At 38.8% G+C, this 17037-nt stretch overlaps 1 protein-coding gene across 2 annotated transcripts in view; it reads left to right on the forward strand.

The window, feature by feature from the left end:
• Nell2 (neural EGFL like 2) overlaps positions 1–17037 on the forward strand; it is a 367564-nt gene that overhangs the window by 146333 nt on the left and 204194 nt on the right. For both annotated transcript variants that reach the window (XM_008826521.3, XM_008826515.1), the window contains exon 11: positions 16357–16448. In XM_008826521.3, coding sequence (XP_008824743.1) covers positions 16357–16448 — 92 coding nt within the window. The remainder of the gene's footprint in view (positions 1–16356; positions 16449–17037) is intronic.

Here is a 17037-nt window from a genome sequence, read left to right on the forward strand (position 1 = left end):
GATAAAACATAAAATCCAAAGAGAGAGTTTAAAAAAGACGACACATGGTGGAAAGACCTCCTCCCATGGTTGTGACCAGCAGAATGAATAGCATGAGAATGGCTATATTATCAAATATGATCTCTAGGTTACATGTCATCCCCTTACAAAGTTCAGCGTCACTGTTCACAGGAATACAACAATCCTAAAATTCATATGAAAGCACAGAGCCTAAGTAGGAAGCAATAATTATCTAGAGGAATAATGCTCGAGGTATTGGTGTAGCTAATTCCATGTTATATCACAGGGGTATGGTATCGAAAATAAGATATTGGTGCAAAAACAAATGTGTAGATCAGTGAATAGAATAGAACACCTACAGAAAAATCACACAGGAAAAGCAACTTTGTAACGGTGCTGTCAAAAACATACATTGAAGCAAATATAGACTCTTAAACGGTGCTAAGGAAATTAGATATCCACATGTAGAAAAATTAAACTACAATCCTTTCTGACTCTCTGAACAAAATCAATTCAAAATGGGTCAAAGACCTTTATATAAGACCTGAAATTTTGAAACTGACAGAACAGAAGAAAATACTTAAAGATATAAACCATTGGCTAGCACTTTTTGAAAAGGACTAATATCTCAGGAAATTAAACCAACAATTGACGAATGGATTTGCATGAAATAAAAACAGAATCAGTCAAGTGGAGAGAAAGCCTTTATAATTGACAGCCAAACTTTGTTGGCTACACATGTAACAAGATAAATATTTAGAATATATAAAGAACTAAAAAATGAATCACCAAAAAAATACCTAACCATAAATGGGCCAATGAGATGAATAGACCATTATCAAAAGATAAAGTAGAAATGCCTAATAATCATGAAAAAGTTTTCAATATCTTAGTTACCTGGGACATACAAATTAAAATTTCACAGAGCCTTGGCAGGGATGGTATTGGTATCTTGTTTCAGACTGGACAACGTTCCATCACTGTTCTCTGCATCTTGAAAAACACGTGCCTCTCTGGCCTCATTGAAGATCAGCCAAAACAGAGGCTTCTCTGTTTAAAACTGAGTATGCTAATTGTCTGTGGATTTAGAAGGTGGCTCAACAATGTCAGTTTAGCTAAACAGCATAATTCAGCTTCTCTTTAGGTCTTAAGACAATACTAGGCATGGAAACTCTTCTGTGGAGCGGGCCTCAAATCCAGAGAGTGGTTGGTGACTCCTCATAACCCTTGTGTATGTCACTGTGGGACAGCTTTTTGGGGAAATATAATCTTCATCTATTGTTAAAAGATTAGTTTTAGGGGTTGATTTAATTCTTAATTTCCATATTTAGCAAAATATCTTTATCATTTTAACCTCATTGTTCCATTTGGTAGAGATGTTACAAACTAAAGAGAGAAATTCTTTGATAAAAAGTGATATATTTGGGGGCTGGAGAGATGGCGCAGTGGTTAAGAGCCACTCTTACAGAGGACCCAGGTTTGATTCCCAGCACCCACATGGCTGCTAACATAACAACTGTCCATAACTCCAGTTCCAGAGGAATCCAATGCTCTCTTTTGACCTCCATGGGCTTTACACCACACAGGCGCACTTACATGCATGCAGACTCTATACTCATACAGATAAAATACTTTAAAGTGATGTATTTCTGCAAATGTTTTCTTGAGGTACATGAATAGGTGTATTTAAAATTGATGAACTTCTCTCTCTACCTCTTCCTCTATGTCTGTGCCCCCTTTTCTCACTCTGTCTCACTTTTTCTGTAGCCTCTCTCCATCTCTTTCTATGTCTGTCTGTTCTATTGTTTAGATTTATAAGCATATCTGAAGTTAAGTATCCTGTGGAATGATTTTTTCACAATTTTTCTTATGGTGACATCTAATGAATTACAGACTGATATTATTTGAGATTGATATTTATGGTAAAAGATCCCCTAAATTAAGTAGTTGTATTAGTCTACCTCAGTGAACCCCCTAACACTGGTTATTCATGCATTAAAGTCATGGATGCTCTTCAAAACTATTGGCCCTTACCCCAGAATTCTGATTTGATTGATCTGAATTCTATACAGTGGTATTTTCCACCACTTTCTGTAGGTGCAATTTTATGTTAAAGTGCTGCTGACAACAGCTGATCTATAAAGAGTTTTCATTTATATTTCCTGCTACTCAGAGTAATCTTTGAGACTCATCAAAATCACCTAGAGGTGAGCATGTGGTCTCTCAGCTTATTAATTCAGATCCACTGCATCACTATCTGCGTTTCCATAACATCTCTAGGCAATCTGAGAGGTAAATGCTTGTCTACAGTTTCCATCAGCTCTATTAAAGAAATAGATCAAATATCATTTGAGCTTGAGGCTACATCCGTACATTAAGTTCCCATGACATGATTTGCATGCTAAATAAAAGTTAGGGGTTTGTTTCCAACCCTATTTGTGTCACTGGTATTTATAATATAATTATAACAATAGTACATGAATAAATACATAATATCTACACCAATGAGATGACTGAAAACAAAAACATTTTGCAAAAGTTTCTATGATTTGGAGAATTATTGAACCAAATTGCCTAAATATTTACTCAAAAGTCAGTAAGAAAATGCTGTAATGTATTGTGGGACGAAAGCAGTAAAGGATTATTTCCTCAGATTACTGGGCATGTATCTGCCTTACTGAATTTAGGAAAATCAAAGCAAAATGAAAATGTGTGTGGGAAATTTTAGATAATTTTACTTTATACATTCTAGAGGATGATGAAGCACAGTTAATGATTCCACACTTTTTAAAAAAATTATTTAATAACCACATACTTAGAAGAAGCATTTAATTACAACAGCATTGACATATTCAATAACAATTTCCTGAGCTAAGATGCATCTCTTTCAAAATTGGCTGTAAATTTTTAGGTTTACAGTTGAATTATTACAGCTATACAATATTGTACTCAGTATAATTAGTAGATGTGAGAAACATTACCATTGAAATCTACCTGACGACTTTATATCCATGCTCAGATGTCAAGGAGCTCAGAAAGTAACCGCCTGTGACTAGTAATAATCAGATATATAGAGATTAGAAACACGTGCAAACATCTTAATGTCAATTGCATTAAAATGAATTTTTCTGTATGAAACTGTGTATTTTGAAAATGAAATGGAGCTATTTTTTAAAGGTTAAAACCTCATTTAATTTTATTATTCCACACTTTTTAAAAAAGTGTTTTATCTATGACCATCCAGAAATGAGCCATAATTATATAAAATATCTGAACAGACTAATAAGCAGGAGACTCAACCAGCAATAAAAAGCCTTCCAACAAATAAAAGTTCGAATGGCTTCACTGGAGAATCTATTAAATGTTCAGAAGTTATTTTTTTCTGATTTTTTTATGTGAATGAGTGTTTTGCCTGCATATGTGTAAATGCACCCATGTCATGCAATGCCCTTGAAGGCAAGAAGGCATCGGATCCCCTGGAGCTGGGGTTATGGATGGTTGTTAGCCGCTGTGGGTGCTAGGAGCTGAACCTGAGTCTTCTGCAAGAGCAGCCTGTGCTCTTACCCCCTGAGCCATCTCTCCAGACCCTGTCTAAAGAAGAATTAACACTATTCCTTTTCAAATTATTCCAGAAATTTAAAAGGAAAGTGTTCCTTCCACACTCAATGTAGGAGGACCAACATTATCCCAATGACTAAAACCATACAAGAACACAGTGATGTGGAAACTGTAGACCAATATCCATGATGAATGTGGATGCAAAAGTTCTCACCAGAATGGTAGCAAATTGATCTAATGATATCAAAATTATCACTTTTATCAAGAGGAGTGCTTCAAGACACACACACAAATTAAAATCAAAACATAAAACATCATATCAATAGGATGTAGGACAAAGACCATATGATCATTTCGGTAGATGGAGAATAAAGTATGAAGTCCCTTCGTAAACACTGGGGACAAGTTGGATGGAACATACTTCAGCATAATAAGGAGCATGTATGACAAACCGCATCCAACATGCTGAGTGGGAAGTGCTGAGTGTTCTCTAAGGTTTAGAATAAAAGAGATAATCCCACTCACCACTTTATTAAACACCACACTGTACGTCCTAGTCAGAGCAGTTACCAAAAGGAATAAAGGAGTCAAACTAGCCTCCTTTGCAGATGCTATGATTCTACATCCAGAAAAACCTCAGGATTCCACAAAAAGTCGGCTGGAATTGATTAGTAAGTTCAGCAAAGTTTCAGCATGAAAATGAATCTATGAAAGTCTAGAATTTTTATATAGAAATTAGGATCCTTGTGAAATAGAAATCATGAACTAGACTATAACAGCTGTCACAGGAAAAAACCTAAGAAAAATTGAACTAAGGAAATGAATGGCTTCTGCAGTGAAATTTACAAAACACTGATAAAAGAAACTAAAGACTACATAACGGGAATACTTCACAAACTCAGGTGTTGAAAGAATTGTTTAAAATGCTCATGTTATCCAGAGCTACTTATAGAGTCACTGTGATCCTCATCAAAATGCTGGTGATGTTCTTCATAGCAGTAACAACCCTAAAACCTCACATGGACAACCTACAGTGTTAGGGAAACGTAAAAGATCCTGAGTAGCAGAAGCCGTCTTGACGTAAAAGAGTAAAGCTGGAGTTCCTGTGTCTGACACGTACTGGATGTCTAAGAAACCAAGAAACCCGGCATAAGAGTGAACATCTATATCAACAACACAGAATAATATCCCAGAAATAAATCCATGCATCTGCAGACACTCATCCCTGAAGAAGATTCCAAGAAAGGACTGGCTGGTCAACAAATAGTGCTGGGAAAAGTGAGCTTTCACATGCAGAGCATTGAAACTATATCCCTGTGCAGATTAATTGTCGTCAACTTGACAGCATTTAGAATCACCTAGGAGACAAACCTGTAGACATGTCTGTTAGGGCATGTCCTGTGAGGTTCAATGGACATGGGGAGACACACGATGAATGTGGGTAGAATCACTCCAGGGACTGGGGTCCTGCACTGAATAAATGGTAGAAGGTACCAAGGCCCTCCAGCACCCATGTCTGCTTGGTGGTGGCTCACACAGCTGCCTCAATCCTGCCATCAAGCCTTCCCCACCACGATGGGCTGAACCCTGAAACCGGGAGTCAGAATAACCCTTCCTTAAGCTGCTTCTGCCGGCTATGAGAAGTAACAGCCGTTCATCTCAGTTTATGAAACAGTCATATCAAAGCGGGTTAAAGACCTCAATATAAAATCCCAAACTATGAAACTATTAAAAGGAAACAGAGGGGAAGAGTTCAAGTCAAAGACAGTGGCTTTTTAAATTTTTACTTTATAAGACTCCAAAGTAGAGCCAAATCAAAAGCAGACAAATGAGATGATTCTAAACTAAGAATCTCTGGCCAGCAAAGAATGAAACAGAGTAAAGAGACAGCCTATGTAATGGGAGGAGAACTTTTAAGGGATTCATCTGATGAAGGATTAATCCTAGAACCGCAGAAACTGAAAAAACAAAAACAAAAATTTCTGAATAGAAATTTTTCTAAGAAATACAAATGTCTAAGTATATGACAAAGTGTTTAATATTATTAATTATCAGGGAATAGTAAATCAAAATCACAGTGTAATACAATTACCCCAGTCAGAATGACTGTTACCAAAAAGTAAACAACAAATGCTGAAACAAATTGGAGAAAAGGGAACTCTTATACACTGATATGGGGTGAAAATTAATATAGATTTTATAGGGAGCAATGTGGGGGATACTTCAAAGAAAATTAAGCTGGGTGTGGTGGCATATGTGTTTAATCCCTGCCCTCGGGAAGCAGAGGCAGGCTGGTCTCTGTGAGTTCTAGGCCAGCCTGGTCTACATAGCAAGTTCCAGGCCAGCTGGGGCTACAGGGAGACCCTGTCTTAAGAAGACAAAAAAATTGCTAAATCTTAATCTCTCTATATATATTAGATAAATTTATATATGTATATAAATTCATATATAAAATCTAGGGGTCCTGTTTCTGGGTACACATCCAAAGGAACTATAATCAAAATATGAAAGAGGTACCTGTGTGCTGCTCTGTACTAGTAGCAATGATTAAGGCTCTGGTGTCCATCGGCGGATGACGGCTAAAGACAATGTGGTGCATATACACTTAGGGATATTTAATTGTAACAAAATACCATGCAATACTATCATTTTGACAAAATGAATGATGCTGGAAGATGTTGGGTAAAATAAGCTGGACAAAGAAACAAATACCACACGCTGTGTCTCATGCAGAGCTAAAAGCTTTCATTTAACAGTAGAGAAGAGTGGAATAATTGCTGGAGGCAGTCCTGTGAGGTTGGATAACTTATCAGGGCACTGCTAGATAGAAGCAATTCATTTTGCTGTTCTACAGTACATTGTGCTGAGTTCAGTTCACAATAGCCTATTGTGCATTTATGAATGGTAACGATAACTATACTAATTAACTTGCTTGGATCGACACATGCTATATACATATTGAAATGTTGCATTATGCTCCACAAATATGACTCCCACATGTTAGGTACAAAGAAAAATAAAATTTAAAAGCAAACAAAAATATATCTACAATGTTTTGAGGAACATTCGTACTTAAATTTAAAACGTTGCTTTTACATTTATATTGCCTACTATTTCCCAGTTTAGCTAGTTTGAAACAATGAAAACCATTCAGCTACTGCAGGATAGAAAGGGCCCTACTGAACAGCTATGTGACTATCTGTTCAAATTTTAATATTTTCTTAATTTTTCTCTGGTTAATAAACGGTATCTTCAGCCTAGCTGTACCTCAGCAACTTAAAAACAAAAGGCCCAAGTTCTGCCTGCAGAGATTCTTTTTAATTGGTCTAATGTGCTTCTGTTCAAGTAACTTGAATATGCATCTGTGATAAACTCAGTTTGTAACAAACCCCTTCCAGCTTATGCAGAGTGCTTAGCTGGATATTTCCTAGGATCTGGATGCACAGCATTGTGTTATGATCATCTTGCTCCTCACTGGGAGCAGATGGGTACTCTCCCTGATCGCAGCCCCCCCCCCCCCCGTTCCTCTTCTGTGAAGCATTTCCAATTCCACTTCCCAGGACTCTGTTGTCTTCTGAGTCATACTACTTAGTTACTTGTGGGTGTGCCCATTGTTCACCCACACTAGGTTGGATCCTCCTTGAGAGCAGGGAAGGGAATTTCCCACTCCTCAGGATGATTTCTGTGATGGTTTCTCATTTTCGGGTTTGACCGCTGCCCCTCACATCTTTATGAACTGGTTTGCTTCTGTGTGTCATTTAAGTACTTGCCACTTTTCTTTGAAGTGTGTACATGAACATGTACCAGAGGAAGACACTGACTGTCCTGCTTGATCAAGCTCCACTTTATTCCTTAAGACAGGCTCTGCCCCTTAACTTAGAGCTCACGGTTTTGCAGGGTGTGCCCGGAAGGCACCTCTGTCTATCCCCAGTGCTGGGGTCACGGCATGCGCAGCCACACCGTTTCATATGTGTGCTGGGATCAGAGCTCAAGCCCCCATGCTTGGACAGCCAGCACTCTGGCCCACTGAGTCATCTCTCCAACCTTGCCTTTCAATCCTGTCATCCTGGCTCTGTGCTGCGCTTTCCTCTGTCCCATCATGCCATCCCATCTGCTCGCCTGCTACAAGAGTTGGCTTCCTTCTGTCAAACTCCTGTTTCTTTTCCTTTGGCTCAGAGTCTTTGCATAGTGGAAAGTTTATTTTACACGGATATATTTGATGTCGAGAAAATCCTCTCTTAACTCCCCATTCTAACTCCTCTGGGTTCCCTCCCCGACGTGCCAGTTCCAACTCCATGGTCTCCTTCATTCATTCATATATATAGCCTGCCGATCCAGTTAGTGGTGCCCACATGAACATGAAGTTGGGATTCTCTACTGGAGCACAGGCAGCCTACTAGAAGCCACACCCCTGAAGAAAACTGACTTTCTCTTCCCGGCCAGCTATCAACTGCCTACACAGCTTCTCAGCTGGGAGTAGGGCCTTGTGAGCCCCACCTCATCATGTTAGAGTACTGACTAGATTGAGCTCTTGCAGGTCTTGGGTGGCCAACTGCAGCTGTTGTGTGCTCATGAGCGCGACTACCTGTTGGGTCACAGTGGTCCCTCCCTGACCTCTGGCTCTTACAGTCCGTCTACTCTTCCTGGGAAATCCCTGTGCCTTGAGGGTAGGAAGGGCAGTATAGATGTCCTATTTGGGGGTGAGGACTCCACAGTTACTTATTTGATCATTTGTGGTTTTCTGTGTTAACCTTAGTTCTCTGCAAAAAGAAACTTCTCTAGGGAAGGGTGACGGCTGAACTAACCTATGGGTCCAAGTATTTGGAAGGCATCTGGACCCTGTATCAGTTTCACAAGAGGTAGATTCTCTCCTATGTTCTAAGACCTTGCTAGAAGCCCCAGGTACTTGGCCAGGTTTATGGTACCAGGCATGGGTTCCCTCCTGTTGAGCAGGTCTTAAATCCAATCAGGCAGCTGTTGGTTACTCCCCAGGGCACACCTGCTGTCATTGTACCATAATACACCTATCATTAAACTGCACTTTAAAAGTGTCCCCATTATAAAGCTGTCTCCCAAATACTGTCCCCTTCTTGTGCTGCCTACGAACCAGAGGCTGTTCTGAAACAGCGCAGTCATGCTTCCACATCTTGTTATTGCTGGGAGCACTAATGTGTCGATTGTCATGAAAAGAATCATGCTTTCTAATCCACAAAGCATTTTATGCTCAGTCTCTTCATTGTAACATCAGAATACCACATAGTTAAAAGGTATCAGTCACGAAGTTCACTTGAAGCTTAGATGTTCTCAACTTAACTGGGTCTGCTGGATTTTCTGTAACAAAAGAACAGCCACAGAATTACTGAGAGGGATCCCAGTCCTGGTCCAGAAAGGCTGACAGTGTGCAAACCTTATCTTTTCTATCGCATGTATTTTCTTTATAAAGTGACAGTGAAGCTTGGCACATTGTGTGTGCCTGTGCCTGTGCCTGCGCCTTTAGTGGTGTGTGGGTACTGGCAGCACTGCATTCCCTAATTCTTTACCACCAGTCATATTTCTTCCTCTGAGAACTAAATGAATTCTATAAATTGTTCTTTTCTTGAAAACATTGTTCATTGGAATACGAACCAGTGTCAAGACTAAGATTAGCAATGGCTGTTAAACAAAAATTTCAGAGTATGTTCTAGGTTGTAATTTAAGGATTTTTCTACATGTATTTCTTTTGTGTCTATGCATCTACCATGTGGGGGTGGGGCACACATGGTGGTCAAAGGACAATTGTGGGAGTCAGGTCTTTCCTGCCACTATGTGGGTTCTGGAATTGAACTCAGGTCTTTAGGTTTGGCACATTTACCCACTCAACGATGTAGGCAGCCCATTAATGATAAACATTAAGTGAGATTCAAAAGCACTGAATCCCCCTTTGCTGGCAGTGCACTCTACCTTGTCCTGGTGTCCTCTAAGTATCTGCTCTTTATCTTCCCAGTGTACAGCTCCTATAACCCAGAGGCCGATCTGGACAGAGCACTTTGAATTGTTCCTCCTGTTCTATTCTGGAAGTTATTTTTATTCGCCTTTATCCCGACTCCTTTCTACTCTGGCTTCATGGTATTTCAGGCCCTGTTCTCATTTTGGAAGAACTGGCTACTGACCTGAATCGAGGCCCTCTCAGAGGAGCACTCTTTAGTTCTTAGAAGCCCAAGCCTGTGAGTCAAAAGGGAAGGGGGTACTATATGGTAGAAGGGCCCTCTTGGGAGCCCATTTCCTCAAGTCTAATATTACTTTTGCAAACAACTAAATTCCCAAACAATTAATGAGATTTAAAGGAAGCAATCATGTATAATTAATGAATTTGTGAATTATTTAAGCACTCTTGAACTTCTGTTCATTTTAAATAGCGTCGACTCAAAAATTGGTATTACTGAGGGAAAAGGGAAACATTCTCATGAAGTTGTCCAAGCAGACTTTATTTGAGCATATTCAACTTTTTATTCCTTTTAATGTTACTGTCATACCAAGCAGCTACTTTTTCACTAACTGACGAACATGGTCCTGTTCCAGAGGCCTTGCTCTTTTGATAGGAAGGGTAGACGCTTTGTGTGAGGCCACTCTACAGAACTGTTGCAACTAATTTTCAAACTCTGAAAATGAGAATAAAAGTAAAGGGAAAAGTGAGGTTCAGAAAAGGTCACTGAACAATGAGACATGGTCCCTGTCTTCGGGTCCGAAGCAGGTTTCTTAAGGAAAGGAAAGTGCGTTCAGCGCTATAACAGAGACTTAAGTATCATTAAGGACTCTGATTAGTTCATATCAGCTAGTGCTTAGGACTTTATTACAGTCACGATGGTACGGGCTGACTGCAAACCAGTCCTGATGGTGAAAAGAACGGCGTGTGGGTAACAGCGTGCACAACTGATTGGAATCTTTTTCATATTGTTGATGCACGTTTAGATTTCTTTGTTTGAACTTCACCCTGCCTCATACAGGCATTTTTTTTGTACATTATTTTTTTTAAAAGCTATAATAAAGTAAAAATCTATATAATTGTAGTTAGTGAGATATTTTCTTAACCAATAACTGCGTTTGTGTGTCTCACTAACAAATAACTGTCATTTTCTCACAATGAAACAACTGCCATTTTACTTGGCATCTTTAAGATTCCCAAAAGTAACAGTTTCAAAAACATATTGAAAAACACTCTTACAACTTAATTAATCCAAAGATTGCTGCTACTTGGTATTCTCCAAATGAATTTTTAAAGAAGCAATAAATATCACATTTTCCCTAAGTGATTCCACTCATTTTCTTCTTTGTGTCTCTTATCTTTAATTGTACTGGATACTATAAAAGTATCATTATCAATTGAGAAAATTAGATGCATGTATTAATAGAAAATAGAAACTAAATATGTAGTCAGTGAGCAAATATTTAGAAGTGAAAGATAACATGTTCTTTTGCGTCTATAATCTAAAATATTTTGAATGGATTTAAATTTTTCTATGCCAGACTGCAGAAGGTAATTTGAATCTCATTGAAGAAAACTGCAGTTGAGCTCTGCATTAATGACTAGTAAATCAGAGCTTTAATGAGCTATTTAGAATTTTCAGTTTTACTGGCTACTTTACCTTATCTGTTTCTCAATCTGTTATAAATTATTTCTCACTCTAACAACTGACAGCTGTCTGTTCTGCATCAGTAGATGGGTAGAATGGAGTAAAACATGAATTGCTTTTGCAGATTCCTTAATAGTAATTGTACTAGTAACTATGTGATTTGTCGTGTTTAACATAGATGTGGTCAATATACACATATATATTATATCATCTTATGGAATTCTCCATTATTGTGAAAGTTGCCAGTTAATGTACTGTCCACACAGGTTGTGCTCAGAAAATTCTGGGTGGCATAATTCACATGATCTCTGGTTTAAATGGTATTCCCTGGACTTAAACAATACTATCAGAATAACAGTGAATACGCATCTACACAGCTCCAGTGCTATGGCCTAGTCTGACGTCAAAGGGATCTAGTTGCCTCACACACAAAGGGAAAACCTAAATGAATTAACATATCTTATTGATAACTTTATATATTAAAATATGTGAAGCTTTGGAGCTGGAGAGACAGCTCAGCAGTTAAGAGCACTGACTGCTCTTGCAGAGGACCTGGGCTGATTCCCAGCACACATATGGAACATTACAACTGCCTGTAACTCCAGTTCCAGGGGATCCAATGCCTTCTTCCCTCCACTGGCATCGCATGGCATGGGTGCACTAACATACACGCAGGCAACACACTCATACACTTAAAATGAATAAAATATTAAAAATATATGAAGCTTTACGTCTTCATATGATAAACTGACATACTTGTTCAACATAGGTTTTTGAAAATATGTCTTTACTAGCATAATTCTGCTCTGGGCAGGTAATTGAGTCATAAGGATCCGGGGTTATGTAACAAAGAACTTGGCGTTGTATGTGCACACATCTGTACATGTAGGGGTACACTGAAGGAAAGAAATGAAGGAGGAAAGAAGTGAAGCCTCGGACCGCGAACATGGCACACAATGAAGTTATAAGCAGAATGGTGCAATAAAAAAATTTCTTCACTGTTTTGTTGAGAAACCGAGTGTGTTTTCTTGTGGTGAACTAGGAAAAGGTAGATGCTTTTCAGTCATGGAAGTCATGGTCCCTAGACTCACCATAGTATCCAGAGATAAATGTCAGCTCTGAGGCTTTGCACCAATCAATGTATAGTTTGTTAACTGCTATAATATTCATGCCTCTGTTGCACAGGTATCTCCCAGGCCAGCTGTTGTAGCTCACAGAATTCACAGCTGGGTAAGGTTCATGATACATTTTCTCTTCGGGTGCTTGTACAGCACTTCCAGCTCTGTGAAAGCTAGACTTAGAGCTGAGGCTCTGAAGTCAGCACAGGCTCGATTTCTCCTTTGTTGAGTCTTCAGCAGTAGGGTGTTACAGTGAAGTTCTGGGGAGTGACCAAGAGCAGGGCCAGTGGCCAGTATTGTTTGAGGGTCTGTGGGATGTCCAACATGGACTTGGAGAAATATGTAAGAATCCCCAACCCTATCTGAGGAACTATTGGCAACTCATGACTGCTGGGAAGGAGAGACTTGGTCTCATTTAAGGGGGAGACTTAGGTTGACCGGGATCCAGTGGATGAGCCCACACTGAAGGGCATGTGGAGACACAAATCTGACTCTATCAGTGAATACACATTAATACTATATACACATACATATATATATATGAGAAAAGAAATGTTGTGGGGGGCTCAGAAGGGAGGGTGCAGATATGAGAGGGGCGTATGATCAAAATATATTGTATGAAATACACACACAAATGAGGACATAGATCTGACCTACTTTCCGTCCTTTGTTAGATACTTGATCTTTCCAGGGCTCAGTTCCCTTTCTTTACCCTCTGGCTACCTATAGACTTTTCCTATTACATTAAGAAATAAAGGACAGTGCTTTTCTTTTCAGTTTTTAAGTGCTTCACTCTGGTTTTCTGGATACCTTTCCTGTGACCTTTCAGGACTGTGACCTCTTTAAAATATTTTATTATTTCTGTTTTATTTGTATGAGTATTGTCTGCATGTGCGTAAGTGCACCGGTGCCATGCAATGCCTGTGGAGGACAAGAGGGTGTCAAATACCCTTGAACTGGAGTTACAGTTGTTAGCTGCATGTGGGTGCTGGGATTAGAACCCGGGTCCTCTGCAAGAATATCCAGTGTTCCCAACCACTGAGCCATTTCTCCAGCCCCCAGGTCTGGGACCTCTTTAAAGATACAGTGAGCTAGGTTCCTGGGTGCTGTTCCCAGTTCCGTTGTCTCTCCTGCTCTGAATTCCAGGAGCCTGGCTTCTGTGCCGAAGCCCTCCCTTGAGCTGGCTTTATGTTCCCAGTGTGAGAACCCGGAAGGCAGGAGGGAAAGGCTTGGCCAGGTTTCTCTTCCGCTTCTTTTCTGCATTATGCTGAGTCTGTGATCATAATCGAGGCCCTCTGTCCTGCATAGCCCACATGGGCTGCCATAGAAACTTTTCTACCTCCTCTTCCTTAGCCATTGGCATGGTGATTACCGCTGTGAACTAGACTGGGTCCTTGGCCACCCTTTGAGTTTACTTCTTCAACCTCTAGCTGTCCCTTCCCTTTCCCAAACTGACCAGTCTCATTTGTTTGTAATTTATGGATTCTTTAATTATATAATTTCAGTTTAGTGTCTCCTGAAATTAGTTATGTGTGAGTCTGTCTGCCCCACTAAATCACAACGGCAGGAATCCCTTCTTTCACTGTTGAATCCTAGCACCTAGCAGAATATCTGGCATGCAGAAGGAGCTCGGCACGTTCTTCTCAAATGTCTGAGTAGATTAACGGCACTGTTACCTCTCTAATCTCTGAAAAAGCCCAGTCACTTTAATTGTTTTGGATTGTTCCTTGCTGTCTTTCAGGAATCCTTAGCGCTTTTCTGAGTTTCTTCGCATTTTGTATACAAGACAGGAAACACACCCCCTGTTGCCATACTGAGTACTCCACATAAATCTTAGCATCAAACCACAAATGAGATGAAGCTCACTGGCTTTGGATTCTCCCTGAGCCAAGGTCACCCTTTGTGCTCATTGCCTGAGGGGATGGAGCCATCCCAATCTGGTCCACTTTTGTGCTTTCTTCCTCTCTGCCAAGCTCCGTTTGCTGCCCCGTTGCCCCACAAGTTGCCTATTTGTGTCTTTGAATTAAGTTTTGAGCAGAAGGTCCATCGCTTTTCATGACCATTGAATTATAAGACTGCATAGGAAGCATTTACCTCGAGTTTTCACCTTGTTTCCTCTCCCCCTTGGAAGAAAGGCAGCAACAGCAGTTTTGTTCTGCTTGCCCTTGGAGCTGAATAGGAGGCAGCTGCCGAGTCATAATGAGCTTAGAAGCCTTTGAATGGCAGGTGCCGGTAGAAGAAAGGCTTAATTTTTTTCATTCTCTTAAAAATAGTATTTATTAAGTATGAATAAATGTACAGTATGTCAGATCTTGGTATTTTGAATTCACTATGTCTCATAAGGAAAAACTCTTTAAATTGCACACTGAAACATTTTGCAATCAATTGTGATAATTAAATGCACAAATGCACATGTTACTTTAGTTCACAATGTGATTCCTAGTGTACAACTGACATATCAGCAGTTTCATTTCAAATATTCATGAGTGAACAAGTTTCAGCCCGTCTGTAAGTCACCTCATTTATATATAAGTTGTATTCTTTTCCAGCTAGCTCTGAAATTTTTTAAACAAATTGTCTGGTAGATACCTTCATATAGTCAAGTTTGTTAGTAAAAACTGAGTAAGGAGATTAGTTGAAGGATGGATTTTTAAAATTTTGTATGACTTCAAATGTGGATCTTTAAGCAACTAATTTTTAACGAAGACGAAAATTGGGTTATAAACTTTTGGAAGTAATATCCATATAATACATAACATCAACATGAATGTATGATTATTGACAAGTTGATGTTTAAATAGTTGATTCCAAACAAATGGTTTTGAAATATAAATTCCAAAGAGTGAAAGAACTTCTTCTAGTTCATATGCATGGAACTAGATGGGAACATACACTTTATAAATTCTGTATATAAATGAAGTGCTGAATTTAATAAACATGGGAAACAGTGCTGGTGTCTGTCTGCGTCAGATGATCACGTACACTGGTTTCTAAAGCAGTTCTCTTGGTGTGGATCTATGTGTTATTGGAATTTATGCATCTTTCATTTTGGGTGCCCTTTCAAGGGAAAACAATGCAAAATTTCAAAACAAAAATTAGAGTCTAAGAGTGCTCTAGGCAAGAGTCGGACCCTGAAGATTAGGCTTCATAACGTGAAGGAAAGCTTATCTCTTTAGGACTTGAATCATCATGGGTAGCACAAAATGTTCATTTCAAATTAAGGAAAACCTTCTGTTACCTAAACTGTATTTCACGAGTTTCAGGAAGACATTATTTGGGCCTCCATGTATCTTGAGTTATTGAAACATGCTTCCATGTTTCTGAGGCTTGTTTAAATTTTTATGTCATTAAGATGAAAATCCATATTAATTCATTGACATACTAAGCGGGGTATCTCAACTCATATTCACAAATATGAAATATTAAACTATAAAACAAAGCTTATATGTGCATGTTGTAATTAAGAACTTTCTAATTTTGTCTTAAAGTTATACAGTATATTAAAATGTACCCTTCTCACATTGTACTACTCTCAGAGACTTACCGCCCAGTGCTTCCTTGAGACTTCCTCAGTAGGATGTCGTCCCTCAGAATTAAATCACCGTGCCTGACTTTTAAAAAAGTTAAGTGTTGGGCTGGAGGGATGGCTTCGACATTAAAGGCTCTGGCTCAAAACCTAAACAAAAAATTGGTATATATTCATATTCATTGGTATATATACACACATACATGGTTGGGTTTCACGAAGGTATGTCCAAAAACACAACCTTATTCTTGTTTCATGAAGGTATGCCTTTTCCACAACCTTAATCTTGTGAATCTGAACACCTCCATGTCTTTGTTTTGTATCTCATTTCACTCTCAGCTTAATTTGCAAGATGACAATTAAGGCATGTATAGATAGATAGATAGATAGATAGATAGATAGATAGATAGATAGATAGATAATGTCAGAGTAGATTGAGTCTCCTGTTTGTCATTTAAAGATCGTTGAATAGAAGTGTATGAATATGTGAAATAGTGTGATGAAATGATATAAGAAATCAATGTGTGTGTCTCTTACTCTAAAGCGACATGCCAGTTTCAAGGACGAGCCTACTTTGAAGGACAGAGGAATACAGTGTACTCATCTTCAGGAATGTGTGTTCTGTATGAATGCAAGGTAAGCAGACTCGTCAGGGGTCATCCAGAATTGCCTCAATTATGTAAGCACTGTAAATGCTTCTTTAAAAGCTAAAGCTCACCCTAACAACATAGTCCTTCCAAGTCTATGGCACAGACAAAAATCTAAATAATATATATAGTTCAAATCTAAGAAATCTCCATTATTGTCTCAAGTGTGTTAGTGCTTATAAAATAATTTTGCAATGAACTAAAATGTTCTTTGGTGAATTAGTTTTATGATATTTTGAAATTTCTCAAATTCAAATCAGCTCCTTGTTTGCCGTTATGAGGAAAATGTGAGTGGAGACAGGCCTAGCTAGTCTCTGGTAATGCTGACTCTGGTGAGGAGTATCACTCAGTTCATTTAAAAACAAAACAAAATTACCTAACAAGCGTTAATTGTTCCCTCTCATGGAAAGAGCAGGAAATGTAACAGTAAGATCAAGAGACAGAACGTTATAGTTTATAAAAGTAAATGAAGTGTTGTAAAACAATTTTCATTTTTTTCAAGTAGTATTTCATTTTTCTCAAGTAATATTTCAAAGAGTAGAGTTAAAAATAAAATACTGGACCAATCAAAATTGATT

The sequence above is a fragment of the Nannospalax galili genome, unplaced genomic scaffold, assembly GCF_000622305.1.
Source record: "Nannospalax galili isolate Female #2095 unplaced genomic scaffold, S.galili_v1.0 scaffold232, whole genome shotgun sequence".
NCBI classification, from domain to species: domain Eukaryota; kingdom Metazoa; phylum Chordata; class Mammalia; order Rodentia; family Spalacidae; genus Nannospalax; species Nannospalax galili.